The sequence below is a fragment of the Carcharhinus amblyrhynchos genome, chromosome 27 (assembly GCF_965287045.1).
Source record: "Carcharhinus amblyrhynchos chromosome 27, sCarAmb.v2.hapA, whole genome shotgun sequence".
Lineage (NCBI taxonomy): Eukaryota > Metazoa > Chordata > Chondrichthyes > Carcharhiniformes > Carcharhinidae > Carcharhinus > Carcharhinus amblyrhynchos.
Window position 1 is genome coordinate 38,514,290 of NC_137350.1, and position 17,776 is coordinate 38,532,065.

At 40.8% G+C, this 17,776-nt stretch overlaps 1 protein-coding gene across 2 annotated transcripts in view; it reads left to right on the top strand.

The window, feature by feature from the left end:
- The first annotated feature begins 14,017 nt into the window (after nucleotides 1–14,017).
- The window catches only part of skap1 (src kinase associated phosphoprotein 1), a 390,268-nt gene continuing 386,509 nt past the window's right edge, over nucleotides 14,018–17,776 (top strand). For both annotated transcript variants that reach the window (XM_080213465.1, XM_080213466.1), the window contains exon 1: nucleotides 14,018–14,270. In XM_080213465.1, the coding sequence (XP_080069591.1) occupies nucleotides 14,234–14,270 (37 nt within the window). In that variant the 5' untranslated portion in view covers nucleotides 14,018–14,233. The remainder of the gene's footprint in view (nucleotides 14,271–17,776) is intronic.

A 17,776-nucleotide genomic window follows, 5' to 3' on the forward strand; every position in this document is an offset into this window, starting at 1 on the left:
CCATAACCCCGACCCCCTTATTAATCAGGAACCTATCTATCTCTATCTTAAAGACACTCAATGACCCGGCCTCCACAGCCTTCTGCGGCAAAGAGTTCCACAGATTCACCACTCTCTGACTGAAGAAATTCCTTCTCATCTCTGCTTTAAATGATTGTCCCTTTAGCCTGTGGTTGTGCCCTCTGGTTCTAGTTTTTCCTACTAGTGGAAACACCCTCTTCACGTCCACACTACCCAGGCCTTGCAGTATTCTCTAAGTTTCAATAAGATCTCCCCCCTCATCCTTTTAAACTCCAATGAGTACAGACCCAGAGTCCTCAACTGTTCCTCATATGATAAGCTCTTCATTCCAGGGATCTCCTTTGTCAACTTCCTCTGGACCCTTTCTAAGGCCAGCACATCCTTCCTTAGATACGGGCACAAAACTGCTCAGAAAAGTCCAAATGGGGTCTGACCAGAAGCCTTATACAGCCTTAGACTACATCCCTGCTCTTGTATTCTAGCCCTCTCAACATGAAAGTTAACATTACATTTGCCTCCCCAACTGCCAACTGAACCTGCACTTTAACCTTAAGAGAATCTTGAACAAGGACTACCAAGACCCTCTGTGTTTCTGATTTCCTAAGCATTTTCCCATTTAGAAAATAGTCTATGCCTCCATTCCTTCTTCCAAAGTGCACAACCTCAGACTTTTCCACATTCTATTCCATCTGCCACTTCTTGGACATGCTAGGAGTGGGCAAAGTCCTTCTGCAGCCCTCCCCCCACTTCCTAAATGCTACCTCCCTCTAAATATCCTTGTATCATCTGCAAACTTAGCAACAGCGCCTTCAGTTCCTACTTCCAAATTGCTAACGTATATTGTGAAAAGTTGTGGTCCCAGCACCGACCTCTGAGGCGCACCACTAGTCACCAGCTGTCATCCTGAAAAAGACCCCTCTAACCCCACTCTCTGCTTTCCACCAGTCAGCCAATCCTCAATCCATGCCAGGATCTTACTCTTAACAGCATGGAGTCTTAACTTATTTAACAGTCTCCTTATCAATGGCCTTCTGGAAATCAAAGATATTTACCTCAAGTACTTCCTATGGTCGCGAGTTTCACATTCTAATCACTCTCTAAATAAGGATTTTCTCTTCATTTTCCTATTGGATTTACTATTATCTTGTATTTATAGCTGCTAGTTTTGGATTCCTCAACAAGTAGGAACATTCTTTCCACATCAATCCTGTTCAATCCATTGAAAATGTTAAACATTCTATTTTCTGTGTGCTTGGAAAACAGAACATATGCACTTTGGTATCTTCCCAAAATGCACACCTGAATCGTGAATGACTTTGCCTAGAATTTTTGACATGTCATACAGGGCTTGAGCTGGCACTGTATTTTAGGAGTGCAAAGGAATGCGTGAGGAGTAATGCAGCTGAGATGAACTGCTCAGGAGGCCAACCTTGATTCTTTAATACAGCAGACCAGTTCCCAAGATAAATTAAAGGGTCCATAAAGCTCACCCCTCACCCGCGCCCCCCCCCCCCCCCCCCACCCACTGCTGTCATTGTAATTGCCTGTGCTATCTCCAGCTCCCCATGTGTCAGTCCATGCCCCTTTTTACCTTCCATAGCCACTTACTCAGTACCCACTATATACAATTCTCAGGAGCCAAACATCAGCAATCGGAATTATTTTAAAATCATTAGAAAAAATTAAACCCCTGACAATCTAATAAAGCTATCAATTCAAACTTGTGATCATTGATGCTGGGGGAAGGTACTCTGATATAAATAAAAGTAATTCTTTAAGTGCCCATTTGGTTTGTAAACAAGTAAGAAACCACATCAAAAGCATATTCTGTTATTACAGCTTCTTACAAGTATCAATCTTTATTGAATCAATAGATCACCTGCTAAGCTGAAGCTATCAATAGCCTCAGAAACCCAGCCAGACATTCATAATGGCTACAGTTGTCATAACAAAAATTTCCAGCTAGATTGCCTGAAATTGATAGAAGAGAAAGGTGTTCCATTTCCATTTCAAAGCAGACTGCTTGTCAACCAATGGGGAGGAAAAGGTGCAGAGTTAAAAAAACAAGGTTTTTTTAAATAGTCAGTGCTGAAAGTTGATTTAAATCACAGCACGAAACATGGCAGCAGTGGCTGACAGGACTTTTTTTTACCTTTACAGGGCAGATCCCTGTAATAGATCACTGCATTAAAAACATAACTACTTTACAATATAGTATCTAATGGTGTCATTTAAAAGTACCAACATATTTTACACAGCCTTTCAGAATGTTCCCAATTTCTCAGCAGGTTTCCCCCAATGGACTCAATAAGGGGGCACATTTGTTTAGATTCTAAAACACACGCCAGTGCACAAAAATTGAGTGCAGGAGGAAATACAAATTCCCTGTGATTTTCACAATGGGAAGCCCCAGCCTTGGAAGGGGAGTACGTGTGGTTTGGACCCAAGCCTTCCCGGCTCACAAAAAGGAATCATGAAAATGGGGTTAGATTGGGAAAGCAGACGAAAATTATTTTTCCAAGCATCAAAAATAAATAAGTTCAGTGTTTCACAATCTGATTTGCACATCCATTGTGAGAGAAAAATATGCCCCAAAATGTCCCGTAATTCTCAAAATGAAAGTTACATCTTTCTTGATAATTGTAATCTAATTTACCCATTTTAGGGAGCGTACTGGATGACATTCTGGCCCAATCTCATTCAACCTGGACACAAAGTACTGATCCATATTTTCTGATCTTGGAATCTACAGTGCAGATGGAGGCCCATCGTGTCTGCACCGACAACAATCCTATCCAGGTCCCATTCCCATAACACCACATATTTACCCTCCTAGTCCCCCTAATACTAAGGGGCAATTTACCCTGGCTAATCAACCTAATCTGCACATTTTTGGAGTGTGGATGGAAATGAGAACACCCGGAGGAAACCCATGCAGACACAGGGAGAACATGCAAATTCCACATAGACGGTGACCCAAAGCCGGAATTGAACTTGGGTCCCTGGGGTTGTCAGGCAGCGATGCCAACCATTGTGTGCCGCCTCGATCAGAATCCCTAATTCCTAAAATACATATTTCTTGTTGAAAAATAACCCAAATGTTGAACAAATTGCAAAAGCTGATAATGTTACTAATCACAGGTACTCCAGGGAGCCAGGAAAGCCAAACACAATCTTTCAGTGAGTGGTAAACTGAACGCATTGGCTTTCCTGTCCACCACCATGCCAACCCCCATCCCCAGCCCAACTTTTGCCTACTTTGCTACTGTATTTGATAAATAGTCCCTTTTATTGTTGTATACTTCTCCATGTCCACCATTGTATCTCCTTTGCATGTGTCAACTATAGCTCAGTGGCCAGTACGCTGAGTCAGGAGGTCATAGGTTCAAGTCCTATTCCATGAGACTTCAGCACAAAAATCTCATCAGACTCTCCAGAAGAAGATGCCATCAGAGATATTAAACTGAGGCCCTGTCTGCCTTCTCAGGTGAATGTTAAGGATCCCAAGGCACTATTCTGAGGAAAAGCAGGACAGCTTTGTTGTAAACCTGAATGACAATCAGGCTTACAACCTCATTATCATGTGAAAAGTTTCAATCAGCCTCCTTGGCGTGGAATAGCTGCCAGCTGAACTTCTGGCCTCACTTAAAGGTGTGAGTTAGATAAGTTGGAGATGGGTTGAGTTGGGAAACTGATTTTTCATACTTTAGACACTCGCACATTCCCCACACGAATCCCACCCAGATTTTAGGCCAAAATACAGCTCCATATGCCTATCCTTAAATTAAACTACATCAAATTGCACATATTTTATATACACAGTGAGGAAATCAGAAAAACATTATCACAATAGCAGGCAACCAATATTTCATTATATATCCAGGGTGTTACAATGGAAGGATAGATTGTGAAAGTGTCTAATGCACTTAATGGAATCACATCAATGCAAGACTAACAGGAAGGAGCTGCACACACCTTTCTGTGATACATTCCCAACAGAATACTGCATTCCACATGCAGCAGCATTCCTCTCTTAGCACACAGAGCTGGGGCTCAGGGGAGTAGTGCAAGCAGCACAGATGGCAATTCGATCAGGGACGTCAAAGTGCTGATAATGGCACATCCAAACTTAAATGCATCAGCAAATCCAGAGGGAGCTAAAGCCAGAGACGGAGGACTTCAAACCTGCAAACACGCAGAGGGAATCATTATAAAACAGCCTCTTCTTAAAGCTGGGGAAAGTATTAGCTAGTGTGGTCATTCTTTTTTACATGACAAGAGATATTACAGACCAAAAGACATGTTAGGTAATTTGAACACATTTACTCAAAAGCAGTTGTGTGTTACCTTTTGTTTTAGGTTCCTGTATAGAAGTGCAGTATCTGTGGTTGCTCCATTGTAAGAAGTGAGTTGCTAGAGGCTACAACAACAACATGCATATGGCACAAAGCTGGGTGGGAGGATGAGCTGTGAGGAGGATGCAGACGTCCTTCAGAGTGATTTGGACAAGTTGAGTGAGTGGGTAAATGATTGGCAGATGCAGCATAATTTGAATAAATGTGAGGTTATCCACTTTGGTAGCAAAAATAAGAAGGCAGATTATAATCTGAATGACCATAAATTAGGAGAGGGGACTGGGCAATGGGTGCTCTCGTACAATGGCCACTGAAGATAAGCATGCAGGTGCAACAGACAGTAAAGAAGGCAAATGGTATGTTGGCCTTCATAGTGAGAGGATTGGTGTACAAGGACAGGGATATCTTGCTGCAATTATACAGGGCCTTCCTGAGGCCACACCTGGAATATTGTGCGCAGTTCTAGTTTCCTTATCGGAGGAATGATGTTCTTGCTCTACAAGGATTGCAAAGAAGGTTTACCAGACTGACTCCTGGGATGGCGGGACTGACGTATGAGGAGAGATTGAGTTGGTTAGGATTGTATTTACTGGAGTTCAGAAGAATGAAGGGGAATCTCATAGAAACCTATAAAATTCTAATAGAACTAGTTAGGGTAGATGCAGGAGAGAAGTTTCCAATGGTGGGAGTGTCCAGAATCAAGAGTCACAGTCTGAGGTAGATTATTTACTACAGAGATGAAAAGAACTTTGTTCACCTAGTGAGTGTTCAGTTGATGGAATCCACTACCACCGAAAGTAGTTGAGGCCAAAACAATATTTTCAAGAATCAGTTAGATATAGCACTTGAGGCGAAGGGGATCAAAGGATATGGGAGTAAGACAGGATCAAGCTACTGACTTGGATGATCAGCCATGATCATAAAAAATGGTGCTGGAGCAGAATGGCCTCCTTTTGCTTCTATTTTGCTACTAAAATGCCCTTGGCAATTTACACAAGTATTATCAAACAAAATAACACAAGAGAGATATGGACAGGTTATCTGTCCAAAGTGGATCTAAGTGGTAGGTTTTTAAAAATAATTTGAAGATGGAGTGAGGGAAATACAGAGAGGTTTAGGAAGGGAATTCCAGGCTTTAAACCCTAAGTAGCTGAAGGCATGATAGCAAATGATGGGATGATGAAAACAGGGGAGGTTCCAGAGGCCAAAACTGGAGCAGAGCAAAAGTCTTGAAGTGCTGTAACACTGAAGGAGATTATAGACATAGCAAGTGGAGACACCATGAAGAGATTTCATTGGAAAATTTCATTATCAAAGTTTTGTCAAACAAGGAGCCAGTGTAAGTCAGCAACAATTGGGTACTGTTGGGTGAATGGGACTTGGTGTGTGTTAGGATACAGGCAGCAATGGTTTTGCATCCCTCCATGAACCCACCCATTCTTGTGTGAGCAGGGTAGTGAGTTTGAGCAAGGAGTTCACAATGGCCAAACTTGATTATGCTGTTTTCCTTAATTCACACATGTCCACTTGAGGATTGTGGTTGATTATTTTTCTTCTGGCCCAGAGGTCAAAGTCTGAGGCATGAACCTTTACAATTGCTTCATCTTGTATTAAATCATCAATCAGTGCTTCACTTTGCAATGTCATTTTGCAGGCAATGTGAGCTATCTCTTTCTAACCAACTTATGCTCAACATCAACATTCTTTCCAAAGCCCTGTTGCTTTAAAAACCATCTAACATTAACCAGAACTCATAGGCATTAGTAAAATTCAAACTGCACACATGGCAATAATGGAAGTAATGAAGAAGACAATAACTCCCTATTGTAGGGTAAGACTCCAAAAGGAGAAATATCAAAGGGCTACGATTGATCAAAAATCTGCCCACATCCTCAAATAAACAAAGGATTTAGAAACTGCAGTCAGCAAGATTTGGAGAATAGGAGAGACTATTCTTGGGCAGCACAGTAGCACAGTTGTTGGCACTGCTGCTTCACAGCTCCAGGGACTTGGGTTTGATTCCTGGCTCAGGTCACTGTCTGTGTGGAGTTTGCACATTCTCCTCGTGTCTGCGTGGGTTTCCTCCAGGTGCTCCGGTTTCCTCCCACAGTCCAAGGATGTGCAGGTTAAGTTGATTGGCCATGCTAAAATTGCCCCTTACTGTCCTGTGATGCATAGATTTGAGGGATTAGTGGGTAAATGGGTAGGGATATGGGGGTAGGGCCCGGGTGGGATTGTGGTCGGTGTAGACCCAATGGGCCTCTTTCTGCACTGTAAGGTTCTATGATGAATCTTGAAATGTCAGCTACAGTGGAATCTGCTGTGGCAACTAATGTCAGACCTCCAATTGATGTGGGAAGGCATGCAGTCAATGTAAAACAACACATTTTTTCCCCTGATGGAAAAAGGCTGTCTTGCACTAAATATATTTTTGTAGTTTTCTGCCATGTCTTAAAGCAGATAGGCTGACAAGATTGAGATGTGCTCATAGCCTGAGTGTTGAGATTTGCTCTCTTAATGTAAAAGTTCATTAAAAACAAAAGCAACGTTACTTTAATTAAAAGACAGAAACAAAAACAACAAAAAGGACATTTTTATTAAACTAATTTGCGGTATCTTTTCAAAATCTATGGATTTTGAAAAGCTACACACACAAAGCATACCAAACATAGAGAAGGAAATGAGGGAGTGCAGAATGTAGTGTTGCAGTCATAGCTAGGGTGTGGAGAAAGATCAACATAAAATTAGATTCAATAAATTGAATAGATACTGAGAAACAGATAGTCATGTTAAACTTCTATAGAACTTTGGTTAACTGCATTTATTGTTTTGACATAACAAGTATTTACATACACTGCAGTAGATGTAAAAAAAAATTGTTAATGATGATACCAGAACTGAGGGAGACTTATGAGAAAATGTTGAACAGGTTGGAGCTCTTTACTTCAGAAACGAGACAGCTGAAAGGAGTTCAGGTTGGAAAATTATTTATTTTCTAAATGGAGAGAAACTTTAGAGTGCTTCAGTGCAGGGGGATCTGGATGTCCTCGTGCATGAATCGCAAAAAACTAGAATGCAGGTGCAGCAGGCAATAAGGAAGGCAACTGGAACATTGGAAATTATTGCTAAAAGAATAGAGTAGAAAAATAGGAAAGTATTGCTGCAATTGTACAAGACATTAGAGAGAACACACCTGGAGTATGTGCAAAGCTTTGGTCCTCTTACTTGAGGAGGGTGCAGTTGTGTTGGAGGCAGTTCAGAGGAGATTCACTAGATTGATTTCAGAGATGAGGGATTTGTCTCATGAAGAGAGAATGACCAGTTTAGGCCTATACTCTCCAAAGCTTTGAAGGATGAGCAGAGATCTAACTGAGGTACAAAGATGCCAAAGGGGATTGACAGGCTAGATGTAGACAGGGTGTTTCCTCTTGTGGGGCAATCTAGAACAAGAGATCATACTTGATGATGAGGAGAAATTACTTCTCTCAAAAAAACTCTGTGGAGTTCACTGCCTCAAGGTACGGTAGACAGCAGGACATTGAGCAAATTTGATGAGGAGATGGGCAGATTTTTAATTAGTGATGGGTTATCGAGAATTGCAAAACCTCACTCACTGTACTGTCTGGAGACAATACACATCTCTTTAACCTGTGATCAGTGCTCCTTCCACACACATTGTTAGCCACTTTAAGACTTGAACAGCAGGTTAGGTGTAAAGATTCGCATTCTAATCAGTAATCTGTAAACTGTCTGTGCTTTATATGCTCTGTCTGAGGCCAGAACTCTCCATTCACCTGACGAAGGGGCTAACCCGAAAGCTAGTGAATTTACTATCAAATAAATCGGTTGGACTGAAACCTGGTGTTGTCAGACTTTTTACTGTGTTTACCCCAGTCCAACGCCGGCATATCCACATCATATCGAGAATGGGCAGGAAAGTGGAACTGAGACTGAGATAAGATCAGCCATGATTGTACTGAATGGTGGAGCAGGCTTAAGGGGCTAAATTGCCTACTCCTGTCCTGGTTCTTATGTTCCTTAAATAAGGAGACCAATACTGCACACAATACAATGTGGTATCAACAATGCTTTGTATAACTGAAGCTTTAGCTCCCTACTTTCTCATTCAATTCCCCTCACAATAGACAATAGCATTGTATTAGGTTTCCTAATTACTAGCTACCTTTTCTGATTCCTGAAATTGGACACCTAAATCCCTCTGCATCTCAGAGCTCTGAAATCTCTCACTATTTAGAAAATACTCTTCATTTTTATTCTTCCTGCCAAAATGGATAATTTCTTATTTACTCACATTATACCCCATTTGCCAGACCTTTGCCCACTCACATAACCCATCTATATCCCTTTGTAGCACCCTTATGTCCACTTCATCACTTACTTTCCCACCTATCTTTGTGTCATCAGCAACTTTAGCGACCATACCTTTGGTTCTTCCTCCCAAATCATTTACATAAATTATAAAGGTTGAGGCCTGAGCACTGATCCGTGTGGCACATCACTTGTTACACCTTACCAACCAGAAAATGATCCATATCTATCTATCTTGTTATCTGTTAGCTTGTCAAAATTCAATCCATGCCAAAATGTCATTCCCAGACCACAGCGTATGCAATTCTTCAAAAAAGTCCAACAAATTTAAAGATGAATTCACTTTCACAATATCATGTTGACTCAGCCTGATTCTCTTGATTTTTTTCCAATTGCCATGCAATAACATCTTTAATAATCACTTCAAACATTTTCCCTATGACAAATGTTAAGCTAATTGGCCTTTAGTTTGCTGCTTTCTGCCTCTCTCCCTTTCTGAATAAAGGAGATAATGTTGATAAGGTCAGTTGAAAAGGGATGGGAGGAGAAATGCATGGAGCATAAACACTGACATGGACAATTGATTTTTTGTCAATCCAATATCTCTATCTTCATCTCAATGTAAATTTTCATTTGCATTCATTCCTGTAAAGCACTTTGGGACATTTTTACAATGTTAAAAATGCTATATAAATGCATGAAGTTATTGTTGAACTGCTTCCCAGACTAAGATTAACAATGAGCACGAATGGAACTAGAGATCTTTTGTTCTGAATGACTTGGAGCCAAATCATGTGATGCCTATGCCAAGCGAGCCATCAGGGAGTTGGAAAAAAAATAGAAATTATTTTCAAGTAAGGAAAAGAAATGGAGAAATCTTTAACCTATTTACAATGAATACCTGGAGAGTTTAAAATAGATCGCCAAGGGATTTATATATGACAGGGACTCATCGAAGCAACGCTGATGAAATCATAAATGAGATCATGCTCATGAATCTTATCTGAACTGCAGAATAGAATAATTCCACTTGCTAAGCTTAATATTAAACTTTGTCATACCTTATATCCTAGAGGCCATTGTTCATTTTAAAGAAACTGAATGATAATTTCTGTAGTATTTTTCCAGTAATTGTTTTTCATTATTATTCCACGAGTATTTTAATAATTAATTGATTTAAATCATGAAATACCTGAACTGGGAATGAAAAATGAAATGAAACAGCGTTCAACTTTATGGCCATGATCCAGCATTGATAAATAAATCCCCAAGATAAACAAAAAGGTAAAACAAAACCCACAGAATTACTGGAGTTATGCTTTTTAACCAGAACTCTGATGTCAGAAGGGATGGATTTAACATCTGGACCTGCGCTATTTTGAGAAATTTCCACAGATACAACACAACACAGTTTGATGTTGAAACCTGTGTTTCACACACAGTCCCAACACCATTAAAAAGCTTCAAGAATCAGACTAATTTGACTAAACATTTTTTTTCTCAGTTCACAACTCAGCAAAGGCGCAAATTTGTTCCTAGTTCTGTGAACAGTACTGCAGAAAAAAACTTTCAACCTCTGTAACTCCAATTAATTGCCCCAGTTAATTCAAATTATTGCAGATACTTCCGCTTCATCTTTAAGTGGTTCATCCATTTTTTTTCCCTCTGACCTATTTTAAAAAAATCCTAGACATAGAACTATTAGCTAAATAGGACATTCCACTGAAACCCAAGGCTATTGATCTGATATAAGTCATGGATCAGCCAAACCCTTCCCAATTTAATTCTGGCAAAATAAAAGTCACTCTTTTAGCTCCATTAACAGCTTTCAGTACATAAGAATAGTTGTGGGCCATTCAGCCCCTCGAGCCTGTTCTGCCATTGATCATGGTTAGTCTGCATTTTATCTCCATCCATCTGCCTTGGCTCCACATTCTTTCATACCTTTATTTAGTAAAAGCCTATTGGTCTCATATTTAAAATGATTAATGGAGTAGGATCTACAATTTAATTTGATTTGCAAATGTACTGCATCCTCTGGTAACTAATCCATCTGGCTCTAGAAACAGTTTCTCTTTATTTAGCCTATTGAATCTATTAATGTCTGGAATGCCTCTATTAAATCTCCTCTTAACCTTCTCTACTCTAAGGAAAACAATTCCAGCTTCTCCAGTTGCTCCACCTAACTGATCCCCGATACTGTTCTAGTAAATCTCCTCTACACCCTTTCCAAGGCTTTGACAGCCATCAGAGTTAAATTCTTAAACCATTCTCATCCCTGAGTTTGTTCTCTGGAAAAATGAACAAGTTTTTTGATTGTTGTGAAAACTCAACCGCTTCATTAATAACTGTGAAGGAAGGAAACTTGATGTCCTTGGCTAGTCTAGCCTACATGTGACTCATGTCACTGTGGTAAGACCTTAACTTCTCTCTAAAGTAAGCCAGCTGTGCTTCAAGGAAAAAGCCCTTGCCTACAACATCAGGATCCTCAGAATTAATTTTAAGAAAATCTTTCAATTTTCCTTTCTCCATCTTCAAAAGATCTCATTGGTTGAGATTCTGGTTGCCTCCCCATCCCTGCTTAATGTCTAGCACCCTTTGTAAAGCATCTTCGACAATGTTTCATTAAAGGTATATCTTAGGGCAAATTGTCATTATTACCTCTTTGGTGAGTGCCACAGTAAAATTCACCTGATTTGAACCAGCAGTTGAAGATGAAAATGTAAAAATGGTGGAAAGGAAAAAACCACACTCACATGCACACTCCTGTCTGCAGCCCCCTGAAAAGACATTTCCAACCTCACCCCCAACATCCACCACCCCCTTTCCCCATATCATAGAATCCTTACTGTTCAGTAGGAGGCTATTCAGCCCATGGAGTCTGCACCGACTCTCTAATATCGTAACCAGGCCTAACTCACGCATTTACCCCACTAATTCCCTTAACCTACACATCTTTAGACACTAAGGGGCAATTTAGAATGGCCAATCCACCTAACCTGCATATCTTTGGGCTGTGGGAGGAAATCAGACCACTTGGAGGAAAGATAAGCGGACATGGGCAGAACATGCAGACTCCACATAGTCACCCAAGGCTAGAATCGAATCCCGGTTCCTGGTGCTGTGAGGCAGCAGTGTCAGTGCCATTGCCCAACCTTCCCACTGGCCACAGGCATGTGGTCTTCAAGGAGAGGCAAAAACATGAGAAAGAAAACATAATAATAGGAAAAGAATCTTGACAAAATTTCTCTCCAACACTCTGAGGTAGTTAAAGCCACTCCAGGAGATCACATAGACGAGGCCTATGTAAGCCTTCAAACTTTCTAAATGACGCAATCTTGTTTTAATCAAAAATCATTTGATGTCCCTCTCAAAGCATGCAAAGGGAAGGATGTGTAACAATCTTGCGAAAGCTGATCCTTCATCAGCAGTCTTGAGTAGCTATTGGAATTTGCCAACAATACAACCGATCATTATTTGAGCACAGTATCTTGTGCACAACTAGATTAATAGTGGTACTTCATTAATCTGCATTACGTGCTTCTTTTGACCTCTGTGGTAATGGAGAAAGCTTAATTATGTATCATTTACATGGTAATGATATTTATTTAATAAGAATATTTATCAAATACAATTTTTGCTATCTGGATTCTGACCCCATTTCCTCTTCATCACTAAAACTGCCAAAAAGCAAAAGACTACAGATGTTGAAAATCTGAAATATAAACAGAAAGTGCTGGAAAATCTCAGCAAGTCTGGCAGCATCAGTGGAGAGAGAAAGTTAATGAAACTCAGAATGAGTCATGTCAAAAGTTAACTCTGTTTCTGTCTCCATATTCTTCCAGACCTGCTGTCCAGCACTTGTTTTTAAACTGCCTAATTCCATTTTTGTGATATTGTTCATGTCCAGCAACATTCCCTCGAATTTCCTTGTACTTGTACAATGCAGTTCATTTAAGATTGCCTGGTTGCGTATATGTGCGTATTAAACTAAAAAGAGTGCAGAAAAGATTCACCAGAATGTTACCAGGACTTGATGGATTGAGTTATAAGGAGAAGTTGGATAGACTGGGACTTTTTTCTCTGGAGCATAGGAGGCTGAGATCTTATAGAGGTCTATGAAATAATGAGGGGCACAGATCAGATAGATAGTCATTATCTTTTCCCAAAGTTAGGGGAGTTTAAACTATAGGGCATAAGTTTAAGGTGAGAGGGGAGAGATACAAAAGTGTCCAGAGGGGCAATTCTTGCATACAGAGGGTGGTGAGTCTGGAACAAGCTGCCAGAGATAGTAGTAGAGGCGGGTATAATTTTGTCTTTTAAAAAGCATTTAGTTACATGATTATGATGGGTACAGAGGGATATGGGCCAAATGCAGACAACTGGAATTAACTTAGGGGTTTAAAAAGGGCGGCATAGATAAGTTGGGCCAAAGGGCCTGTTTCCACGCTGTAAACCTCTACAACTGTGTTTGAACACAGCATGGTTATCTCTGTAAGCTAAGTTCCTGATCGTTACTTGGCCAGTTTAGAGGGAATATTAGTCTTCACCCCTGCAACATGCTGAAGTCTTCATGCATGTTCACATTACCTCCAGTCCTCACTATTCAAACACTCTTGTGGACATTCTCCCGTAATTTATCGGTTGTAAACAGATTCATCGAAAACTCTGCTGCCTACATCCTAACTTGCACCAAATCCTGTTTTCCCATCTTTCCCCGAGGCTCACTGATCCAAATTGGCTCCTGATCCAGCAGAGTATCAAACTGAAAATTTTCACCCTTGGGTTGAAGTATCTCCATAATCCTTCTTGCCCCATCCCCATATGTGAAACCTCCACCAGCCGACAAACCTTGGATTTCTCGGTGCTCCTCCAATTCTGGCCTCTTAACATCTCCCTTTAACTTAACCCCCTCTATTGGGGATTGTGTTTAGCCATTCACACCGCAAACTCTGTAATTCTCTCTAGAAACTCCAACATTTCTGTCTCTTTTTGCTTTCACACTCGTTTTAAATTCTACCTCTCTAAGCCAGTATCTGCTCATATAACTGTCAAATTCTGATAACCGGCCTGCGAAGTGCACATTTGTTATACTAAAGGCGCCAGATAAATGCAAATTAAAAAACATATTTCCAATGCCTTTCTGGACGATATTTACCCTTTGTGTCTGATATTCAAAATTAATGTACACCGAGTATTTTTAATGAAGGCAGCGCCGCTTTAAAGAAAATAATTTCGGTAGCCCAGTCTTTGGTGGTTGGATCTGTCAATTCTGGTGTTATTAATTAGTAACTTGCATTTTGCATTGAATCCTTTGCAGGCACACCTGAAACATACAGACAGCCACACTTGCTTTCTTTTAAATGTAGTGCAGCAGACAGCTTGCTGCAAAGTTTTATACACAACTGTTGCAGCCTTTAACCCTCTCACGCCCTCTGACAAAATTGATTTCGCTTACTTCGCTTTCCGCGTCTAACCACCGGGGTTTTCCGCGACTAACTGTCTCGGAACACAAGAGTACCTGAACCATGGCCATTCCCGAGGAAATCAGGAAACTACTGGAAGGTAACATTCTCATCTGAAATTTCCATTTATGCGTTAAATTCTGCCCCTTTTATTCGGATCAGTATTGAAGGGACTTGGGCTGAGCAGTTTGCTCGGTGTCTTTCTGTTCTCCTAAACTAGGAGCAGTTTGCACCCTCTACGGGTTGATAGATTAACTCGTTAAGTTTTTTTTTGGAAGGGCAGCGATCTACTTTGACTGGAAAGAGGCATGTTTGGAGGGGGAAGGGGAGCCGTTGATATGACCAGTTTTCCACCTCACTCGTTCCGGAAACGTAGTTTGTGTATTTTAATGTTGGCTTGAAAATGTTCTCTTAAAATGGTCACTATTCAGTGCTGACAGTTTGCGAATTTGTTGGAGTGTGTTTATTAAATCAGAAGACGTAGGAGCAGAAGTAAGCCGTTCGGCCCATTGAGTAGTCATTCGGCGCCATTCAGTTGACGCAGTGGGTTAATCACTGTCTGTGTGGAGTCTGCACGTTCTCCCCGTTGTCTGCCTGAGTTTCCTCCCACGTTGCAAACATGTGTAAATTAAGTAGATTGGGTATGTTAAATTGCCCTTAGTGTCCAAAGATGTATAGGTTAGGTGGATTCATGGACATGATGGGACACTCGGCCCGGGCTAGATAGTCTTTTTTTTGGAGAATTGGTGGGTTTGCTGTGGGTGACCCGGTTCCCTCCCACGCTCCAAAGATGCGGGAGTTAGGTGGATTGGCCATGTTAAATTGCCCATTAGTGTCGGGGGAATTAGCAGGATAAATATGTGGTGTTACAGGGATTGAGCCTGGGTAGGATCATTGTCAGTACAGGCTCGATGGGCTGAATGGCCTCCTTCTGTACTGCAGGGATTCTATGGTTCTATTGTGACTAATCTGATAAAGCCTTAACGCCATCCCTCCCCGCCCCCCAATCACCATCCCTCTTGATTTGTTTGACAGATTTTTAATCTGTAATCTCAGCCTTGAAATATACTTATATAGGTCTTTGTGTTAAAACATTCCACAGATTCACGACCCTCTGAGAGAAGACATTCCTGCTCATTTCTGTTTTGAATGGATGATTCCTTGCTCTGAGGTTATCCCCTTTGGTCCTAGACTTTCCCACAAACATAGAAACATAGAAAACAAGTGTGTGTGTAGGCCATTTGGCCTTTTGAGACTGCTCCACCATTTATTTTGATAATGGCTGATTATTAAAATCAATATCCTGATCTCCCCCCCATCACCACCAATATCCCTTGATCCTTTTAACCCGAGAGCTATATCTAATTTCTCCTTGAAATTTCACAATGTTTTGGCCTCAACTACTTTCTGTGGTAGTGAATTCCATAGATTCACCACCCTCTGGGTGAAGAAATTTCTCCTCATCTTAGGCCTAAAAGACTTACTCCTTATCCTCAAGCTAAGACTCCTAGTTCTGGAGTCCCTCAGCATCAGGAACGTTCTTTCTGAATCTACCCTGTCTAACCCTGTTAGAATTTTATACATTTCTGTGATATCCCCTCTCACTCTTTGAAACTCCAATTAATACAATCCTAACTGACTTAGTGTCTCCTCATATGACACACCTGCCATACCAAGAATCAGTCTGCTAAATCTTTGTTGTACTCCCTCTATAGCAAAGACATCCTTCCTCAGATGAGGATACCAAAACTGCACACTATACCCCAGATGCAGCCTCATCAATGCCCTGTACAATTGCAGTAAAACATCCCTACTCATATACACAAATCCTCTTGCTACGAAGGCCAGCATACCATTTACCCTCTTTACTGCCAGCTGTACCTGCACACTTACTTTCAGCCACTGATGCATAAGGACATCTGCTACGTGAGACCTTGCCAAAAGCCTTCTGTAAGTCAGAATAAACCACATCCACTGGTTCTCCTTGCTCATCTCTACTAATTACATCCTCAAAGAAATCCTATAGATTTGTCAAGCATGATTTCTCTTTTGTAAATCCATGTTGACTTTCTGATTATACCACTGCTTTCCAAATGCTAAGCTAAGAAATCCTTGATGATGGACTCTAGCAACTTCCCCTTCGGCCACTAGTCTATAGTTTCCTGTTTTCTCTCTACCTCCCTTTTTGAATAACAGGCTCACATTAGTTGCCCTTCAATTTGCTGGAACCAGTCCAACAAACTTTGGAAAATGACCACCAATGGAACTGGTATTTCAAGGGTCACTTCCTTAAGTACTCTGGGATGAAGATATCAGGCCTGGAGATATATCCACCTTCAACCCCATCAATTTCCCTATAACTATTTCTCTATGGATGCTAATTTCTTTCAGCTCCTCACTAAAACTTGTTTCTCTTAGAATCTCTGGTACATTATTCATGTTTTCATTTGTGGAGACAGAAGCAAAGTACAAATTTAGTTCTTCAGCCATTTCATTGTTCCCTGTTATGAATTCTCCTGTGTCTGACTATCAGGGGCCTACATTACTTTTTGTCAATCATTTTCTCTTTGCATTATTATAGAAGCTTTTACAGTCAGTTTTTATCTTCCATGCTCGCTTTTTCTCATACTCTATTTTCTCCTGTGAATCAATCCCTTGGTCCTTTGCTGAATTTTAAACTGCTCCCAATCCTCAGGTCTACTGGGGAAGCAGCATGTCAGCATCTATTCTGTCAAGTCCCCTGAGAATTCTATATGTCTCAATAAGGTCACCCCTCATTCTTCTAAACTGCAATGAGTATAGGCCCAACCTATTAATCTCTCCTCATAAGTAAATCCTTCCATACCTGGGATCAACCTGGTGAACTTCTTTGGACTGCTTCCAATTGGGGCTCAAATGGATTGTTTTTCTTTGAACTCTCAGTGAAAAATTCTTTTGCCTGGAGGCTGGGGAGAGTTTTCTTTGTCCTTTATACATGAATAGGAAGGGAGTAGATGGATATGGTCTCTGGAAGAGTAAAGGATTTTAGTTCAGTTGGGCAGCACAGTCAGTGCAGGCTTGGAGGGCTGAAGGGCCTGTTCCTGTGCTGTAATTTTCTTTATTCTTTGAAATTCTACAATCTATTGCACCTAATATACATTGCCTTTTAATGTAATATTCCCCAAAATATTTCACAAGAGTTACCAGAGAGAATTTGTGACTGAATCACGTGTGATACTGAGAAAAGTGTCTCGAAGCTTGATTAATGATATAGGTTTTAAAGAAGGTTAGAGAGATGGACATTTGGAGAGGGGATTCCAGAGCTTGGGGTGGATGTGAAGGTGTGCTGCCAACGGTGGAGTGATTAAAATTGGGATGTGAAAGAGACCAGAATTAGATAAGTGATTTTGTTGGGGGTTTGTGGAGGTGAGGTTTTAGCAAATATTTGAAGTTTAACAACCTTTGGACATAGAATCATAGAAGCACTACAGTGCAGAATGAGGCCATTGAGTCTGCACTGACCATAATCCCACCCAAGCCCTATCTCCATAACTCCACCTATTTATCCTGCTAATCCCCCTGACACTAAGGGACAGTTTAGCATGGTCAATCAACCTAACCCTTTGG